The sequence below is a fragment of the Erinaceus europaeus genome, chromosome 20, assembly GCF_950295315.1.
Source record: "Erinaceus europaeus chromosome 20, mEriEur2.1, whole genome shotgun sequence".
Taxonomy (NCBI): domain Eukaryota; kingdom Metazoa; phylum Chordata; class Mammalia; order Eulipotyphla; family Erinaceidae; genus Erinaceus; species Erinaceus europaeus.
Window position 1 is genome coordinate 27,696,898 of NC_080181.1, and position 20,172 is coordinate 27,717,069.

The 20,172-nt window shown below is 46.5% G+C and overlaps 1 protein-coding gene across 1 annotated transcript in view; it reads left to right on the plus strand.

Moving 5' to 3' along the window:
- Window positions 1-20,172, plus strand: part of KCNJ5 (potassium inwardly rectifying channel subfamily J member 5) — a 33,411-nt gene that overhangs the window by 10,468 nt on the left and 2,771 nt on the right. The window contains exon 2 of the mRNA XM_007539499.3: window positions 15,790-16,722. Within this exon, the coding sequence (XP_007539561.1) occupies window positions 15,792-16,722 (931 nt within the window). The 5' untranslated portion in view covers window positions 15,790-15,791. The remainder of the gene's footprint in view (window positions 1-15,789; window positions 16,723-20,172) is intronic.

Sequence of the window (20,172 nt, forward strand, 5' to 3'; positions counted from 1 at the left end):
AATGAGCTTCTTTGCCTCTGCATTTTCACCCAAGAACTAAATTCCAGAAGGGAAGGCTGGGGCTGCCTGCTCTCTTTCCAGACAAGAGCTCCATGTTCCCTGGAAATCCTGAAGTGAAAAATGCCCTTCAAGACTTCTCTCTTCGCCATTTTTTTTTAATCTGTGTTGTGAATTCTCCACCTTATTTTCTCAGTGACAAAGTTAGCATGGGGTTGGTTCACAGCACTTCTAAGAGGGCATGCAATTCTCTACAGATGCCCACAAGAGTAATGCTTGAGGTGTTTTACCTCTTCCTTTGAGTTCTAGGGGGAGAGAGGGTATTCAAGGAATACAGCCCAAACGAGCAGCCAATGATCATGCCCCTTTCCTGGCTCCATGAGGTTCTGCTCCTGAGGTTCAGCTCACTATCTGTGACCCCCTTTTGATGACAACTGGCTCTTATCTAGGTTCAGTCAAAATTTCGGGCCAGCCTCTGTACACCAGAGAAAGGGCGTCCAAACTGCACATTGGCTATGACAGACCTTGGCAGAACCCTCTTTACTGGGGCAGAGCTAGAAGGAGTGTGTGTGCCAGAGCCCTTGGGAGCCAGTGATGCCAAAGGCAGCTGGGACACAAGAACCAGAGCATTCATCACAGCAGAGCTGCCCTGCAAGGCCTCCCTTCCTGTTCTCCCAGAAACACCTCCCTAACCATTGGTAGTCCCAGCCATGACACGTGAGTCATGAATGAACTGCAAGGCCCACGAGATAGCTTACCTGGAATCAGGTCTGCTTTGCTGTGCCAAGCCTGGCTGGGGGAAGCTTTGGTGCTGTGGTGTCTCTCCCTTTTTCTCTCTTTTTTTTTTTCCTGAAAAAGTTGGCTCTAGTGACAACAACAACAGAAAGAATTAAAGAAATGAGATGTGTGTATATGTGTGTGTGTGGGGGGGGATGGCACACCTGGTGGAGCATACACATTAAAATGCACAAAGACCAGATTTCAAGCCCCAGGTCCCCAACTGCAAGAGGAAGCTTCACTAGTGGTCTGCAGGTATCTCTTTTCTCTCTCCCTCTCTACCTCCCATTCCCTTCTCAATTTCTCTCTGTACCATCAAATAAATAAAGAAATAACAGAGATTTCTTTTTTAAAAAAATGAATGAGATGAGCTGTGCAGATCACCTGACCACGACTTTAACCCTCATGACCCTCCTCTACCTTTGTGGAAACATTAAGTGCTCAGAGATCTCTACCCACAGAGGCCCACTTGTAAGATAACAAAACAGAGGATGGGCTGTGCGGCCCTTTGCAGTGAGTTCATGAGGGGTGAGACTAGGGAGAAGGCAGCCAGGCAGCTGATGCAGTGGAAGGATAGGGGTGTCAGGGACTGGTGGGACGTGGTCATAGGCACAGAGACAAGGCTGTTAGGACCATGGGAAACAGGCAGATGGGAACTGAAGGAGCAGGCCCTTTTCTGCCTTTGGTCTCCTTGCACTGATGACTGTCAGGCTGTGTTCATAGGAGACACCCTAACACAAGCAGGGAAGTCCTGAGGAGAATGTATTGTCAAATATACATGGAGAATTTATACCACAGCTCCTCACACCACACTTGGCATAGCTCAAGCACAAGCCACTGTGTCTGTGTGAGGGAAGAGCCTCTCTCTCCGACTCAGTAGCCCAGAAGTGCAAACTGGCAGCTGGCAGGCTGAATCTGACTCACAGATAGGTTTTCTTTGGCTTGTGCTCAGCACCTCAAAAAATGGTTGAATCTGTTAACATTGAAAGAAATGCTTACGTCTAAAAAAGTCCTCGTTTCTGACTTTTCTGGGGCGAGGAAGTGGTGTCTCCAGACACCTGTCACAGGGAGATGAGAGGCTGTACCTGTGTCAACAACTATACTGTAAACCATTAACTCTCCAATAAAGTGGAAAAGATAAATAGGTGGTAGTGTATGGTGTGAAGTGTATACAGTGTCGGGATGGAAACAGGCAGCCCTGTCCTCTGACCTCACGCCTCTGCCTTTAGGGCAGCAGTGTTGGTAGCTCGGGGCTTCTGATTGCTACGGCACATACACCCCTCAGCTGGAAGAGTCGGGGCTGACAAAGTCCTCACCCCCATTCCTAGCTGGCAATAGCATACTTTCAATGAAGGGAAAGCCAGCCATGTATTGTTAAGAATGAATCCAGTGACTCTCAGTCAGTGATCTCTTCCTTGCCAGAGGACCAAGTTGTCCAAACAGAGAGGCTACTGGGAGTGGCAGTGGTGCTCAGTAGTAATACCAGAATAGCAGGTGTCAGCTGGGACATGTGGATACATGGTGGCTTTGGAGCAATCGGGTACCATGGTGGTCAGTGTTGTTGCTCTTAGGAAAAGTAAAGGAGCCACAGTTAATGTGATCAGGGACTACTCTCTGCATGAAAGTAGGAGCCCAGTCCATTGGGCTGCCCCGTATAATGGCAGAACCTCAGGAAATCGTATATCAGTTCTTGGTACCAACCACTCATGTGTTAACAAGGCTGCCTCTGGGGTCAAGGATGTCAGGGCCTGGCCCCTGCTGAGGCTTAAAGAAATGTGACCTCAGTGGCCACAGGAACTTCTGTCCTTGCATGCTTCCGATGAGACATACCGGGTCCTGTCACTGAATGATCAGAGTTCCATCATTCATAAGTGAGTCACTAACTCACTCTGCTTTTGTGGTCTGTAGATGAGGCTGCTGAAACAGACCTGATCGATCTGCTTGACTGTTAGGTGAGTCAGTGCAGGAAAGATGCCCAGCTCAGAGTCAGCACAGAATGAGGGTTCAGCATGTGAGCAATTATTACTGTTGCTCTGCCTATCATGTCAGAGAATAGCCATGTAAGAAGGTTTGTCTTAGCCCACTTGCAGTCACCTCCTTTGTCAGTCTTTCCGGAATCTTCTGTCCTGTCAGGGCCTCGTTGCAGACTGGGCCTGTCTCACTGGTCCTCTCTGTTGCACAGGTCTCGTTCTTTGTACCCCTGTGATACCTTGGGCTCCTCAAGAGCAGGAAGCAGAGCTGTGACCCTCAATCTGGGTGGCCTGTTAGAAGACCCTGAGTCAGGTACCTGGGTGTGGCATGCATCCCAGCTGAGCACAGGTGACACAAGTGGTAAGATCAGCATCTTCATTATAAGAAACTCCTTGAAAAAAAAATGCAGAGTTGAAGAACCCTTGATCAACTGAATCAGAATATGCATTTTAACAGGATCCCAGTGGCTGGGCCATACAGAAAAGTCAGTGAAATCCTGTTTCCCTTCCTACATGTCTACAACTCCACATAACGGAAATCTACAGCTACTGTTCACTGGGTATTCTGGGATTGAGCATACGAATGAATCTACCTGCTCCAGTTTCCAGTGGGCTTTCAAACTTAGTACCTAAAATGCTATCATCTAGAATATTTTTAATTAGCACTGTCTAGTCTCTTTAAATTTAAACTTCATTAATTGTATTTGCTAGAACAGAGAGAAATTGAGAGGGAGGGGAGATAGAAAGGGAGAGAGAGAGAGACACACAGAGAGACACGTGCAGCATTGCTTCATCACTTATGAAGCTTTCCCCCTGCAGTTGAGGGGGTGGAGGCTTGAACCTGGGTCCATATGCACGGTAATACATGCACTTAACCACTGCACCATCACCCAGCCTCACCCAGAATATTTTTTTAGAGATAAAAAAACAGAGGGAGAAGGAAAGAGAGAGGAAAGAAGGGAGAGAGAGAGAGAGAAGCACCAAAGCTTTCTTCAGTGCAGTAGGGGTGGATTCAAACCTGGGTTGTGCACATAGCTATTTCACTGGCCCTTACCCAGAGATTTTTAAGTTGGGTTGAAAAACCAAAAAAAAAAAAAAAAAAAAAAAAAACAGGAATTAAAGACTCCACTGATAAGAACACACAGCTACAAAAAGATCAAGTTTTTAAATGAAATACCTGGTGGGTTTTTAAAGATTTACTCCTACTAAGATCAATGGTAAAACCATTAAACCTCAGAATGCACTAAGAGTTTGTTGAGGGTTTGTTTTTACGGGTTGGTAATGTTGAAAGCTGGGAAACCAGGCCTGGTCCCTGAGGACAGCCAGTCCATGTTGGGGGATGGGTAGAGTACAGATAACATCTGGGGGGCCAGAGTCACCAGCTGACCCCTTCCTTTGTCAAAAGGGGTTCAGGCACAGCCTCCTGTTAGTCCCACTGTTCCTGGGAACCACGTCTGAGGTCCAGGCTCCTCCTTCCAGAGAAACACCCCAGGATTGAGTGCCAGAACAGTCTGTAACTCAAGGTGGAACAACACAGAAGACTCTTAGAAAGTGCTCAAGAGGTGGGGTGGTGGCACACCTGGTTGAACACACACATCACCATGCACAAGGATCTGGGTTCAAGCCCCTGGTCCCCACCTGCAAGGGTTGGGGGGGGTTTAAAAGCAGTGAAGCAGCGCTATAGGTATTCTTTGCTATAGGTACTCTTTCACTCTCCCTCTCTAACTCCCCCTCCCTCTCAACTTCTCTCTGTCCTGTCAAATAAAAAAAAATTAAGAAGAAAAAGACAAGAGTTGGGCGATAGCGCAGCAATTTAAGCACATGTGGCACAATGTGCAAGGACCAGCTAAGGATCTCTCTCTCATCCTCCCCTCTCAAGTCCACTCTGTCTCTGTTCAATAATAAAAATAAATAAAAAATTTAAAAATTAGTTTATTTATTTTACCAAAAGCACTGCTCAGCTCTGGCTTATGGTAGTGCTGAGGAAAGAACCTGGGAGCTTGAAGCCTCTGGCAAGAAAGCTGTTTGCATAGCCATTATGCTGTTCCCCAAGCCCTAGTCTCTCATTCCTAAAGTCACTGTGGCCTAACATAACGTAGTCATGGGAGTGACCACCCTACCCCACCCCCAAGTCCAGGGTCCCATACAAAGTGTGTGCCCCAGGGGTACAGGAATCAAATCAAGAGAGTGGATCAGAGAATCCCGCCTGCTTTCAAGCGTTGTCTACTCTTCACACCTATGGTATACTGTATATTCTTTTTTTTTTAATATTTATTTATTCCCTTTTGTTGCCCTTGTTGTTTTTTATTGTTGTAGTTATTATTGTTGTCGTTGTTGCTGGATAGGACAGAGAGAAATGGAGAGAGGAGGGGAAGAAAGAAAGGGGAAGAGAAAGATAGACATCTACAGACCCACTTCACCGACTGTGAAGCGACTCCCCTGCAGGTGGGGAGCCGAGGGCTCGAACTGGGATCTTTACACCAGTCTTTGCAATTTGTGTGCTATTTCCCGACTTCCGGTATACTGTATATTCTACAGATAATGCCTTTACAACTCATGGCAACCTTGAAGGGCCTACCTTGAGGCCGGGGCAGCCTATTTGCCAGCCAATTTGGAGCACTGTGCTCAGCATAGCCATAGAGCCTCATGTAGAATCATAGGCGAATCTCAGACTGAGATTCACCCTCCATTACTCCCTCCAGCCCCCTCCCCATGTCCCAAACCTCAGACATTCCCCCAGCAAACATGAGAAAAAGGAGGAAGCTGCTGAGGTGACGTGTTCCTGCCTTTTTTTTTTCCCCAGTCAGTAAACTCAATCTGCAGTGAGACTTTGCCCAGTGGTCTCAAAAGGGACCCCAGCTGACACCCCACCCCCACAGTACAGTCCCTATCAGGCTGCTAAGTCCCTGACACCTCAGCCTCTCCAGCAGCCCCCTCCACCCACCCCCCAACACAGAGTTCTCTCCACAGGGAAAGGGGGTTTGTAATACTGAGATCCACTTAAGCCGATGTCATATTCACTGAAGACTCACCTAAAATAGCTTCCCTTGATAGTCCCTCTTTGATGCTCTCTCCACTTGTGTTTTGATATCCAAGAGATTAAACCTTTTTTGCTCAACGTTAGCTCTCTTTCCCAAGAGCTCCAGTCAGTCGTGTCTCAGCCCAGCTTCCCTGTATGTTCATGGACACAGGAGAGGATGAAAAGAGAGAGAGGGGGAAGGGCTTTGCTGAGACTTCTCAGGCTTTGCCCAAGTCTGTGCTTTCTCTGGTCCTACAGAGAAGCTACCAGACTCAGCGTATCAGTCAGGCCAAGGCCTTTCCCCCCTGCCTCCGCCTCCATAGGGATCTTGCACAGACCCTGGATTCAAAGTGGACAATGCTACAGTGCAGCTCCTGTTGTAGAACACAAAACACACTAGTGCTAGGTTTGCTCTTATCTCCCTCGCTGCTTGATCTCCCACTCCTAGTGCAGAAGCTGAACTATAGAAGCTCCTCAGCGAGCACATGCTGAGCACAGAAGGGGTTACCAGAAGGGGTCCTGAAAAATCTGATGAAAGAAGCACATCTGCTCTATAGTCCTGGAAAATCCTTTTGGAAACCCTTTTGACTTGATGGACTCAAAACACTGAATGTCAAGATTTCCAAGATGAATCCTTTGCTTAGTCTCGGAAGGATTCTGGGCGGTAGAGGTACCATGCTGTCAATTGGATGTTCACCTTACAAATCACCCACTAAGCTAAGGACTTTCAGTACTTGACTTGGATGTTCCCTGTGGCTTTTTCTCCATTTTTAATCCAGAGTTCGTGAGACACCACGTTCAATGTTAATTCAGGACCAGGAGAAAACTCACGGGGTAGAAAGAAACATGGCACTGGCGGCACGGGGTGGGGGAGTGCATCATGAGTGGCACTGCTGTGCGGTGATGTCTCTTCTCTCAATCTCTCATTCTCTCATTCTCTCTCTCTTTGCCTCCAGGATTATCAGTGGGGCTCAGTGCCTGCACTTTGAATCCACTGCTCCTGGTAGCCATTTCCCCCACCCCATTGGATAGTACATAGAGAAATTGAGAGGGGAGAGAGAGATAGAGGGGGAGAAAGATAGACACCTCCAGACCTTCCTTCACCACTTGTGAAGTGACCCCCTGCAGGTGGGGAGCCGGGGGCTTGAACCAGGATCCTTGTGCAGGTCCTTGAGCTTCCTACTATATGTGCTTAACCCGGTACACCATTGCCTACCCCCCTCAATCTATTATTCTCTAAATTAAAAATTAAGCCACTGGGACCAGGAGACTGCTCTTTGGTATTAGTGAATGTATGAAGTTCCACATTCATGAAATAAAATTCAATCCAAAGACCTGAGGAATAAATGTATACTGACATTTACACTTATATTTACATTAATGTTAGCAGAAATGGAGGGAGAGGAAATATTATTTTACTTTTCTTTTTTTAAATATATTTATTTATTCCCTTTTGCTGCCCTTGATGTTTTATTATTGTAGTTATTATTGATGTCGTTGTTGTTGGATAGGACAGAGAGAAATGGAGAGAGGAGGGGTTATTTTACTTTTCTAAAGAAAAGGTAAGAAAACAGAGACCAAAGAAACACCAGCTGTTTTTCTGTAGATCACAGTGCAGTTTTCTTGGGACTGAGGTAGACCCCAGATTCCCCCAGAGCTGAGGAAGGATTGTCCTCTTCAGATGACTTCGACACTCCTAGAGACCTGGCTCAGTACCAGCCAGCCAGAAAGTTCTCCTTCTGGCTGTGACACACAAGAAGCTTTTCCAATCTGGGTTCAGATGTCCTAGAAACCCTTAGCCTGTTTCTAGTACAGCAAGATCTCCTTCCATGTCTGAAAGTGTGCTTAAAAATGCAGGAGGAAGCAGTGCAGAAAATCAGCAGAAAGCCCTCAGCCTCCAAGAGAGCAGGGCAAGGCTGTGCTTTCCTGGAAACCCTGGCCTGTGACACGTTCTGTGGCCTTATGCCCGCCTGCCTCAGCAGCCTGGGGGAGTCCACTGAACATGCAGATCAGAGCCCCATCTGGGTTCTAACAGCTGGGGTCCCCAGGAGAACATCTCTGACTGGGTTTTCAGAATAAAGTCTCACAGTCATGCCTGTGATTCTGTAGGGCTGCACCAAGCGTTTCCCTCCTGCTTTCATTTATCTTCAGAACCACCACGTGAGGGAGCAGGTGGCTGCATGCAGAATGGGAAATGGCCAACGGATGTCTGAGACAAGCGGCCCTTCTGATGACCCTTTAATATATTGCAAAGATTGTCTGGAAATCACTGCCGCCAGCCAGCCAGCAGAGGCAAAGGCCTGCTGGTATCCTGTGGCTTCCCGTGGCCAGTGAAGCAGCTGCTTTGATGGCTTATATACCACCCACCCAGGTTATTGTTGTTGTTGTTGTTGTTGTTTTACAGGAGTAGTTTCCTAGGACCAGGATGACCTTAGAAGTCAGCATAAACTTGATTAGAAAGATGATGAAGTGTTGGGCTGGGTGGTGGTATACCTGGTTGAGTGCACACATTACAATGCTCAAGGACCCACACTCAAGCTCCCAGATCCCACCTACAGAGGGAAAGCTTCACAAATGTTGAATCAGTGCTGCAGGTGTCCCTCTTGCTCTCTATCTCTCCCTCCCCTCTCAATTTCTCTCTCTCTCCAAAATAAATAAATGAACATATTTTTAAAAGTTTAAGAAATGCAGTATTGAAGTGGTCCAGGAGGTGGTGCAGTGGCTAAGGCACTAGACTCTCAAGCATGAAGTCCTGAGTTCAGTCCCTGGCAGCACATGTACCAGAGTGATGTCTGGTTCTTTCTCTCTCTCCCCTATCTTTCTCATAAATAAATAAAATCTTTAAAAAAAAAAAAAAAAAAGAAATGCAGTATTGAAAAGAAAAAAGATGGGGGCCGGGTGGTAGCACAGTGGGTTAAGTGCACATGGCACAAAGCGCAAGGACCAGCCTAAGGATCCCAGTTCAAGCCCCCAGCTCCCTACCTGCAGGGGGGTTGCTTCACAAGCAGTGAAGCAGGTCTCCAGGTGTCTTTCTCCCCTGCCCCACCGTCTCCTTCTCCTCCTCCTCTCTCAATTTCTTTCCCTCTTATCCAATAACAACAACAGCGATAACAACAATGGTAACAAACAATGGAGAAAATGGCCTCCAGGAGCAGTGGATTTGTGGCGCAGACACCAAGTCCCAGCGATAACCCTGGAGGCAGAAAAAAAAAAAGAAAGAAGAAAAAGAAGAAAAGAAAAAGAAAGAGCAAAAGATGAAGTGCTGAACTACAGTATCCCCCCACAGGTGACTTCTCCCAGAATCAGCAACTTGTAGAATATTCTGAAAGAAGCAGTTGACCAAGTCGGAGTCATTGCGTGGAGGACAATGCGAAGTGCCAGGCTGGAGCAGAATACACTTAGAGCCACAGTCTAGCCCAGAAAGTCACTAGCTGAACTTTGTGTTGCTGTTGTTTTGCTTGTTTGTTTGTTTGTTTGTTGTCTGAAAAGTGGGAGCCCAACGGCAGGACTTGTCTCATAGTTCTGTGACAGACTGAGTAAACAGATAGATACGCATATCTAAGCACAGTGTCTGGCTCATGAATACTGAGAAATCCAGACCTTTATTTTAGTTGCTTTTTTTTTTTTTTTTTTTTGCCACCAGGGTTATCTCTGGGGCTCGGTGCCTACACACAGAATCCACTATTCCTGGTGGCTGTTACCTCTCCCCTTATTCCCCTCCCCCTTTTAATTTGACAGGACAGAGAAAATTTGAGAGGGGAAGGGGAGACAATCAGAGGGAGGAAAAAAGAGACATTTACAGCACTGCTTCACCATTTATGAAGCTTCCACCCTACAAGTGGGAACTAGGGACTTGAATCTGGGTCCTTGGTGTACTCAACCCAGTATACCACTGTCCAAAATTTAGACTTTTATTGTTAGCTGCAGAAACTTGTGGTTTTTCCTAGCTCTGTCAGAGTCTAAAAACATTTTTAAATGGATATGAAGAGATTATTAGAAAATTTGTTATTGTATTACAGGTTTCTAAGTGGTTTTCTAAAATGTATTACGTGTGTGTGTGTGTGTGTGTGTGTGTGTGTGTGTGTGTGTGAGAGAGAGAGAGAGAGAGAGTGGGGGAGGAAGGGATAGGAGGAGGAAGAGAGAGAGAGAGAGAGAGAGAGAGAGAGAGAGAGAGAGACTAGAGTACAGCTCAGCTCTGGAATATGCAATACTGGTTAAACCTAGGGCCTAATATATTTAAATCCCAAGCTACCTCCCCAGCCCTGGGTGTGTTTTTTTGTTTGTTTGTTTGTTTCTGTTTTTCACCAGGGTTATCATAGGAGCTCTGTGCCTACATAACAAATCCATTGCTCCCAGAGCCAATTTTTGCCCTTCTTCCCTTCTTCCTTTCTTTTGCTGATAGAGACAGAAAGAAATTGAGAGGGAAGAAGAGACAGAGGCAGGGAGAGAGAAAAGCACCTGCATAAGGGCTTCACTGCTCATGGAGCCGCCCCCCCCACACACTACCTTGCAAACAGAGAACAGGGGCTTGAACCTGAGTCCTTGGGCATGACGACATGTCTGCTCTAACGGGTGCATCACCCTCCACCTCAGTCCCCCCTTCTGGGTGAATTTTTAAAAGCCTATATTCCAAAAACATTCCACAACCTTTACAAACTTATTATTATATTATTATTACTATAGAATTGACAGATAACATTTTGTGAGCTCCAAGTATCCAACATATTATCTGCATGGATTGTCAAATGACCACAAGTCTAACCGACATCTATCACCACACACCATTATAACTTTTCTCTGATTTTGTAATCTAATTATCCTCTCAGTAACTTTCAGGTGTTATTGTTAACTAGGGTCACCCCACTGCATGCTGTCGTTCTAGGACTTATTTATCTTTTAATTAGAATTTGCTGCCCGATGACCCCTTGCCCTCCTTTGCCCGGTTCTCTCTCCCCCAGCCTCCAGCTCCCACCACTAGACCCTCCCCCCACTCCTGCTCTTTGAATGTTTTTTTTTTAAGGTCTTATTTATTTGCTAATGAGAAAGATAGGAGAGAGAAAGAACCAGACATCACTCTGGCACATGTGCTACCAGGGATTGAACTCAGGACCTCATGCTTAATAGTCTAGTGCCTTAGCCACTGCGCCACCTCCTGGACCACTGAATGTTTGTTTTACTAGAACACGCACAAGTTTACAGTCCTTTTGAACACGTTGGGGCTTTATACCCTGTCCATCTCAATCTCTCAGAAGGTGTAGAACTGCTGCTGTACCCAACATTTGAGTGCAGGGTACACACAGTAATTTCCCTCCCTGGCAAGTGCTCCGTAGACAGGGACTCCACAGTGGTAGAATCGGACACAAGCCCCTTCCCCTTCTGTCTGCTGCTAAGATCTCGGACACAAAGATGGAAGGCCGGAAATACAAAGGAAAGAGTACAGACTGAGCAGAGACGCCAGCTCTGCCATTGCTGACCCGAGTACCACACATTCTCTCTGGGGCTCTTATTTTCTCACAAATTTATCCCATATGTACTTAAATATTAAATAAATAAATGTATGTTACGGATCAGGCTGTGTGCAGTGTGTGTGTGCGGAACATTTCAGCCAACAGCACAGACACAAAACTGTGTGCTTGCAGAGTTGATATTCATTATTCATGATGGGGGAGGGGAGACTTTGGCAACCAGCCTGTGCATAAACAAACAGCGCAGAATTTACATAATGGAGTCTACAAGATCAAATTCCAATGGGCCATTGTGGTGAGAACCAGCGAAGGTCCTGTGTTTAATGTGTGGACTATAGTAGACGGTTAATGAATCACTGCAGTGATTGTGTTTGAAACGCTTCCCAGATGTTCTTTAAATCCTTTAAGCACTTAATGTGTAGTTTGCACAGGGACCCATTCATTTATGGATTCAACAAACAGCTCTTGAGCTTCCATTATATGCAGGAACCTGTGCAAGGCCCCGGGAATATAAGGAAATAATATAAGAAAACAAGGGCCCTTTGAGTATCCCCTGATCTGGCCCTAGGCACTAGATGAGAGGCCTTTGAGAGGACAGTGGTGGAAGTGTTCTTTTCTAATTGTTGTGTCATTACATTCCAACATTTTATAAGTTTTAGGTGGCTGCCTTGACAAATCATCACGTGCATTGATTTTTGTCCTCATTTAAGCCCCTCACCCTTAGCTGAACTCCTCCCTTTCCGCCTAATTACCACAAATTGGTCTCCTAGTCCTTAAATATACTCTTGCTTTATTTAATTCACCTGCTCATCTGCCTTTTTCTCTTTCTTTTTTAAAAGTTTTTTATTTATAAAAAAGGAAACATTGACAAAACCATAGGATAAGAGGGGTACAACTCCACACAATTCCCACCATCAGAACTCCGTATCCCATCTCCTCCCCTGATAGCTTTCCTATTCTTTAACTCTCTGGGAGTATAGACCCAAGGTCACTGTGGGATGCAGAAGGTGGAAGGTCTGACTTCTGTAATTGCTTCCCCAGTGAACATGGGCTTTGACAGGTCTATCCATACTCCCAGCCTGCCTCTCTCTTTCCCTAGTGGGGCGGGGCTCTGGGGAAGCAGGGCTCCAGGACACATTGGTGGGGTTATCTATCCAGCGAAGTCTGGTTGGCATCATGTTAGCATCTGGAACCTGGTAGCTGAAAATGAGAGTTAACATATAAAGCCAAACAAATTGTTGACCAGTCATGAACCCAAAGGCTGGAATAGTGCAGATGCAGTGTTGGAAGGTCTCCATTTTATAGATAGCTAGTAGGCCTATTTTAATTATATTCCAAAGGGCCTGTGACTATACTCATTTTGTTTTTCCCTGAGCCTGAACTGAAATCTTACATGCAGGTGGATCCAAGTTATTGTCTGGGGAGATGATGTCATGGCTGGAAAAAAGACCAGAAAGCTGGATCAGGAAAAAGAGTAACTCCCAAATATGGGAAAGGTGTATAAATATTGTTGACTATAAACCCCATCAATTTGATGTGATCTGCGGCCCATATTCAGCTTAGGAGCCTATGTGACCTCTGCATCTGTGTAGATCTGAGCTCACATTCTATGGTCATGAGTAGGAACATTCCAAGCTGCCCCAATTTCAGAACCCATCTTCCTCAGGTGGAGCATAGAGTCTGTTCTCCAGCCTCCCTTTGGAGAATGGAACATTCTCTACCGTTGATCCAAGTTGAAGGCAAGGTCCTATGGGGCCCCACAAAGGGGTTTATTGTGTTCTTCCTGATATAGATGACTGGTAACATTGGGGAGAGGGATTTATTCAAGGTCTAGGCCCATCATGTCTGTTTGAGAATCTCAGGATTCCCCGACTAGGGCCCCAGCTGATGGGGTGGCCTAATAGTGACTAGGGTCATTATTTATGCTAGTCTCTTGCCCTTATTCAGCTTTTGCTGTCCTTGCTTTGATAAGGTTAGCTTTGAAGGAAGTGAGGGAAGTGTACTAGGAAGTAGGTGAGGAGGGTATCTAAGTAGACACTATTTCATTATGAACTTTATACTGACTCACTGCAGACTATCATGTACTTTTGCTTTCAGGTATATATTTTGCCCTAATTTATAGATACCTGTGAACATATGCCCTAACTCATGGGACCTGGTCTATATCTAGGCTTTGGGACTTTGTTAGGAAGTGAACTACCTGAAATGAAATTAGAGAATCCTATGGAAAGAAAAGTCTCACTCAAGGAATGAGGCTGAAGGGTTGACATTCCATGCCTGACATCTCTGGACACAGTCTGAAGTGAAGCATGCTGAGGTGGTCCTCATTGCATTGATTAGGTTGGGATCGGCAGTTGCAATATCATTTGGTATGAATTGAGAGCAGCATGCAGGAAAGTGAGCCCCACCCTAAAGGTTCCAGGACTGGGGGAAATATAGGCTCTATAGCGGAAGCAGGAAGTTCCTGCTGTCTTAGGGTTTAAGAAGGCAATAGACTGTTATTGCTATAATCACATTATTTGGCAACTGGGTTAACTTTGAAATATCCCTTTGTTAGGATTTGCTGTATCATACACAACATCACCATAATTTATGCCCTTTGACATGATTTGTATATAGTTGTGCCACTGGTTGCTTCTGTTCTCCCTGGGCTAAGCTTTTAAGAGAGTCAGCATATCAAAGACTCAGCCCATTGAAAAGTTGGAGACATTCAATTTTCCCCTCTCATATTAATTAAATAGTGATTTATATGTCTACAAGTTAATAGGAGTGTACATGAACACCATTCCCACCACCAAAAGACTGTGTTCCCCCCCACACACACTCCTTCAGTGAAGCCAAACATCTGCCCTTACCCCCAACCCAGAGATTTTTACTTTGGTGCCCTACTCCAAATTCAGTCAAAGACTTTGTGAGAAATATGCTTATTATGCTTTGAGTTTCCCTTTATGTTATTCTTTCTCAACTTCTGTTGATGAGTGGGATCATCCCATACTTGTCTTTGTCTTTCTGACTTAGCTCACTTAACATAATTCCTTCTAGCTCCATCCAAAATAGGTCAGAGAAGGTGGGTTCATTATTCTTCACAGCTGCGTGGTCTTTTTCTCTCTTTCTCCTTTTATCTTTCTTTCTGTCTCTCTTCCTTTCTTTTTTGCCACCAAGTCTATTGCTGGGGCCCAGTGCCTGCAGAAGAAATCCATCATTCCTGGAGGCCATTTTCCCCTTGTCCTCCCCCTTTTACTTGATAGCATAGAGATAAATTGAAAGGAGAGGAAGGGAATAGAAAGTAAAGACAGAGTCCTGCAGACCTGTTTCATTGCTCATGAAGCTTCCCCCTTATAGATGGGTATAGCCAGGGCTTGAACCCAGGTCTTTGCACAGGGTAATGTGTTCATTCAATAGGGTGTGCCACTACCCTACTCATTTATTTACCTTTTCTTTTTTAATATATTTATTTATTTATTCCCTTTTGTTGCCCTTGTTTTTATTGTTGTACTTATTGTTGTTGTTATTGATGTCATTATTGCTGGATAGGACAGAGAGAAATGGAGAGAGGAGGGGAAGACAGAGGGGGAGAGAAAGACAGACACCCGCAGACCTGCTTCACCGCTTGTGAAGCGACTCCCCTGCAGGTGGGGAGTTGGGGGCTCAAACTGGATCCTTATGCCGGTCCTTGAGCTTTGCACCACTTGTGCTTAACCCGCTGCGCTATCGCCCTGGCTCCCATTTATCTACCTTTTCTATGTACCAGGTGTAAAGCTGTATATCAGAAGTGAAATCAAAGCAGTGTATGTCTTTCTCTGTCTGGCTTATTCCACCTCGCATAATCCTCACCTGGTCTGTCTATATCTATTGTGCATGGCAGAACTGCTTATTCATTGCCGAGTGGTATTCCATTGAGTATGTACGCCATAACTTCTCTGTATATTAATGAATCACCTTGAAGTCTTTCGAGTCAGGGGCCCAGAACATCTTCTTTTCCTCTCCTCCTACTCCTTCTTTTTCTTCTTATTATCATTTGTGATTAATAGTGGGTTGCAAGATTGTAAGATTACCGGGTACAATTCCACAACCACACACCCCCACCCAAGTTCTGTGCCCCCACCCTCCCATCCCCCTAAAAATAATAAGCATATTTCTCACAAAGTCTTAGAAACAGTTTGGTTCTGTTTCTTTCCCCACAAGTTCCTGTGGATTCGTTCTCTAGATTCCACACATAAGCCAAACTCATGATGTCTTTTTTTTTAATATTTATTTATTTCCTTTTTGTTGTCCTCGTTGTTTTTATTGTTGTTGTAGCTATTATTGTTGTTAATGTCGTTGTTATTGCATAGGACAGAGAGAAATGGAGAGAGGAGGGGAAGACAGAGAGGGGGAGAGAAAGACAGACACCTGCAGACCTGCTTCACCGCCTGTGAAGCGACTCCCCTGCAGGTGGGGAGCCGGGGCCTCGAACGGGGATTCTTACGTTCGTCCCTGCGCTTTGTGCCACCTGCGCTTAACCCGCTGCGCCACCGCCCGACTCCCTCATGATGTCTTTTTTCGACTCAACTCTCCTCAGCTATGGTTGGCGCGTCCAGGAACGCCATGAGCCAGGACATGGAGATCGGAGGCCTGCCCAGGGACCCCAAGAAGATCCCCAAGCAGGCCCGTGACTACATCGCCACCGACCACACGCGCCTGCTGGCGGAAGGCAAGAAGCCTCGGCAGCGCTACATGGAGAAGAGCGGCAAGTGCAACGTGCACCACGGCAACGTCCAGGAGACCTACCGCTACCTGAGCGACCTGTTCACCACCCTGGTGGACCTCAAGTGGCGCTTCAACCTGCTGGTCTTCACCATGGTCTACACCATCACCTGGCTCTTCTTTGGCTTCATCTGGTGGCTGATCGCCTACATCCGGGGTGACCTGGACCACGTGGGGGACCAGGAATGGATCCCCTGTGTGGAGAACCTCAGCGGCTTCGTGTCGGCCTTCCTGTTCTCCATCGAGACAGAAACCACCATCGGCTACGGCTTTCGGGTCATCACGGAGAAGTGTCCCGAGGGCATCGTGCTGCTGCTGGTGCAGGCCATCCTGGGCTCCATCGTCAACGCCTTCATGGTGGGCTGCATGTTTGTGAAGATCAGCCAGCCCAAGAAGAGGGCGGAGACGCTCATGTTCTCCAACCACGCGGTCATCTCCATGCGGGACGACAAGCTCTGCCTCATGTTCCGGGTGGGCGACCTGCGGAACTCGCACATCGTGGAGGCCTCCATCCGGGCCAAGCTCATCAAGTCCCGCCAGACCAAGGAAGGCGAGTTCATCCCCCTCAACCAGACCGATATCAACGTGGGCTTCGACACCGGCGATGACCGTCTCTTCCTGGTGTCCCCACTCATCATCTCCCACGAGATCAACGAGAAGAGCCCTTTCTGGGAGATGTCCCGGGCTCAGCTGGGGCAGGAAGAATTTGAAGTTGTGGTCATTCTAGAAGGGATGGTGGAGGCCACAGGTAAGACGCCTGACCCTCCTTGGTCCTCACCAGACCACCCCCACCCCCCAGCTTAGGTCACTGTGATTGCAAAAGACAGATATTACTGGCAGAGAATCAGAGGTAGGATCTCAAGTCCTTGTGGTCTGAAAAGGAGTAGTTTTGGGGGCTGGGTGGTGGCTCACCTGACTGAGTGCACATGTTACAGTGTGCAAGGACCCAGGTTCAAACCCCAGGTCTGCACTTACAGGGGGAAAGCTTTGCAAGTGGTAAAGCAGTGCTGCAGGTGTCTCTCTGTCTCTCTCCCACTCTATATCCCCCTCACTCCTCGATCTCTAGCTATTTCTATCCAATAAGTGAATAAAGTTTTTTTTTTTTTAAGTAGTAGTTTTAATCAAGATGGAATAGTTACAAGAGCTCATGGTTATTGAACATTCTTCATGTCCAGGGACATTCTACATTTCAACCTATAGTGTCTCATTTTATGCTCCCCCCCACCCCCTGATCAGAGCGCTACTCAGCTCTGGCTTACAGTGGTGCATGAAACTGAACCTGGGACTTCAGAGCCTCAGGCATGAGAATCTCTTTGCATAACCATTATTCTATCTCCCCACTCCCACTTATTCTCTATGAACTAGTTTTTCTTAAGTTATAGATAATAATAAAATGAAAGGGCATGAGGTGGGAGACACAGAGGTTTATGTGACAGACTTTGATGCCTGAGGTTCTAAAGTCCCAGGTTCAATCCCTGGCACCACCATAAGCCAGAGCTGATCTGTGCTGTAGTGGGGAGGGGGGAACCGGTTTCCAGAGAACTAGCTCACTTGGGCAGTGCACTTCTTTGCCATCTGTGTGTCCTAGATATGAGTCCTTCTCCTGTCACACTGTGGAAGCTTTGGTGCTGTGGTCTCTCTCTCTGCCTCCCCTACCTCTCTGTCTCTATCAACATTTAAAAAAAAAAAAAAGCTATCAAGAAAGGAAAAAAGGAACTAGCATAGATAAGCAAATGTGGTGAAAGCATAGAACCAGGGTGCAGATCGTGACAGGGGGTCCCCAAAGCTGACACTTATTTGCAATAGCCTACTAGGCTCCTGCTTCCTGTCATGGAGGAGATAGATGTTTACACCAAAGGAGTTCTGTGGACAAACATGGGATTAACAAAGGGGAGCTGATCTCTTCAGCAAACTTTGCCAAGGCCAGGGGAGGTGGTTCAGTGGTAGAGTGCAGGACTTGCATGCCTGTGGTCTCAAGTTCAATCCCAGCACTACAGATGGCAAAGTAATGCTCTGGTTCTCTCTTCTTCTTCTTCTTCTTCTTCCTCTTCTTCTTCTTCTTCTTCTTCTTCTTCTTCTTCTTCTTCTTCTTCTTCTTCTTCTTCTTCCTCTTCTTCTTCTTCTTCTTCTTCTTCTTCTCCTCCTCCTCCTCTTCCTCCTCCTCCTCCTCCTCTTCCTCCTCCTTCTTCTTCTTATCTCTCTCTCATTACATACATACATTTAAAAATAATACAGAGCTGCTGGATGTTGTGAATCACTTTAGGAGGAGAGTAAACAGCCTTTCCCAAGCTAAAGAATTCCCAAAGTCACCGAAACTCCTTTTGGGGTTGTCATCTGTTCTCCAGGCCTGTAGGAGGGGCTGCCCTGGCAACCCACTCCTCTGACCCGCACAGTCAGCCCCTCAACTTCTCTGAGGAAGCCGAGAAGCACACAGAACAACATCACTCTCCCATATGCCAAGCAGAGACCCTCCTAGTGGTTTATGTGACAGACTACTGGCTCCACCTTGCTTACCTTGCAGAAGGCCTGGCCCTACTGATGAATTCTAATTAAAGTCCAGAATCATCCATTTGCTCATTATTTCTTTTTGAACTTTAAATTTTTTTAAATTTATTTTAAAAAGAGACCTTAACAAAACCATAGGATAAGAGGGGTCTTTTTAAACTTTAAAAAAAAAAAATTATTTTGGTTAGAAACAGAGAGAAATTGAGGAGAGAGAGAGAGATCTGCAGTACTGCTTCACTGCTTGTGAAGCTCCCTCACCCTACAAGTGGGGACTGGGGACTTGAACCCAGGTCCTTGTGCAGTGTGATTTGTGTGCTCTACCAGGTGGGCCACAGACGCCCCCCTTTTTTCCACCATGCATTTTAAGTTTTATTCAGGAAAAGGAAAAGCATGTACATACACAGAAAGAGAGACGTGGGGAGTCAGGTGGTAGTGCAGCAGGTTACATGCATGTGATACAAAACTCAAGGACAGGACCGGCATAAGGATCCCAGTTCAAGCCCCGGCTCCCCACCTGCAGGGGAGTCACTTCACAAGCAGTGAAGCAGGTCTGCAGGTGTCTATTTTTCTCTCTCCCCTCTGTCTTTCTCTTTCCCCTCCTTTCTCTATTTCTCTCTGACCTATCCAACAATGATGAGATCAATAACAACAACAATAACTACAACAAGGGCACCAAAAAGTGAATAAATAAATATTTTTAAAAAGAAAGAGAGGAATGGGTAATATAGCCCTGCTTATTACTTCTTGCAAGCACATTCCATTCTGACAGATGTGGACACTGTATGGTGCAGACAGAAGGTGTTCATAACCGGGTCTTTCACTTCCAAATTCAGAACTTTGTCCTCACACCCCACAACCCCTAAAATACAGATAACCTACTACAAAAACTCCCTCATCTTTTTGGAATGATGGTACTGGGTCAGAACTTTCCATTTAGATCCAGTAGAACTGACCCCAGGGGCCAGGCAGGGGGGTGGGGGGGCACTGCACAGCCATCTGTAAGGACAGGAGCCTGGCCAGGCAGCATATGGTGGCTGCCCCAGGGGACCCTCCAGTCAAGGACAGTTGGGATGCAGGAAGTCCTCTCACACAACAGGGAGCTCTCAGGTCACGCTGCCCTTGGTGCAGGGCCGGGCTCAGAATCTAAGCTCCCCTCCAAGACTGCAAAGGAAAGGATAGGTCAGTGATGTCAGCTAAGAAAGCCATACCTCCCCAGGGGCCAGGCACACCTGCTTGAGCACACACATTACTATGTACAAGGACCCAGGTTTGAACCCCCCCCACACACACTCCCTAGCTGCAGGGGGGGATTTTCACAGAAGGTGAAGGTCTTCAGGTGTCTCTCTCTCTCTCCCTCTCTGTCTGCCCCTCCCCTCTTAATTTTTCTATGTCCTATCTAATACAAAAAGAGATAGATAGATAGATAGATAGATAGATAGATAGATAGATAGATAAATGGTCTCCTGGGCATCCCTGAGGGCCACAGGGGGGTGGGTATGCTAGGGTCACAACTAGGACAGGAGTGAGTGAAGCAGCCTTTGACCCCAGTCTGGCTTGTATGCCACTTCTGGCAGAGAGAGCCCAAACTTGGAAGTCAAAGCAGGCCTCTCCTTTGGTCCTCCAAGAGGACAAGGTGGTCTCTTCCTTGGCCGAAGATCACACACCAGAAAGCTGCTTCCTATGACCCAAAGCT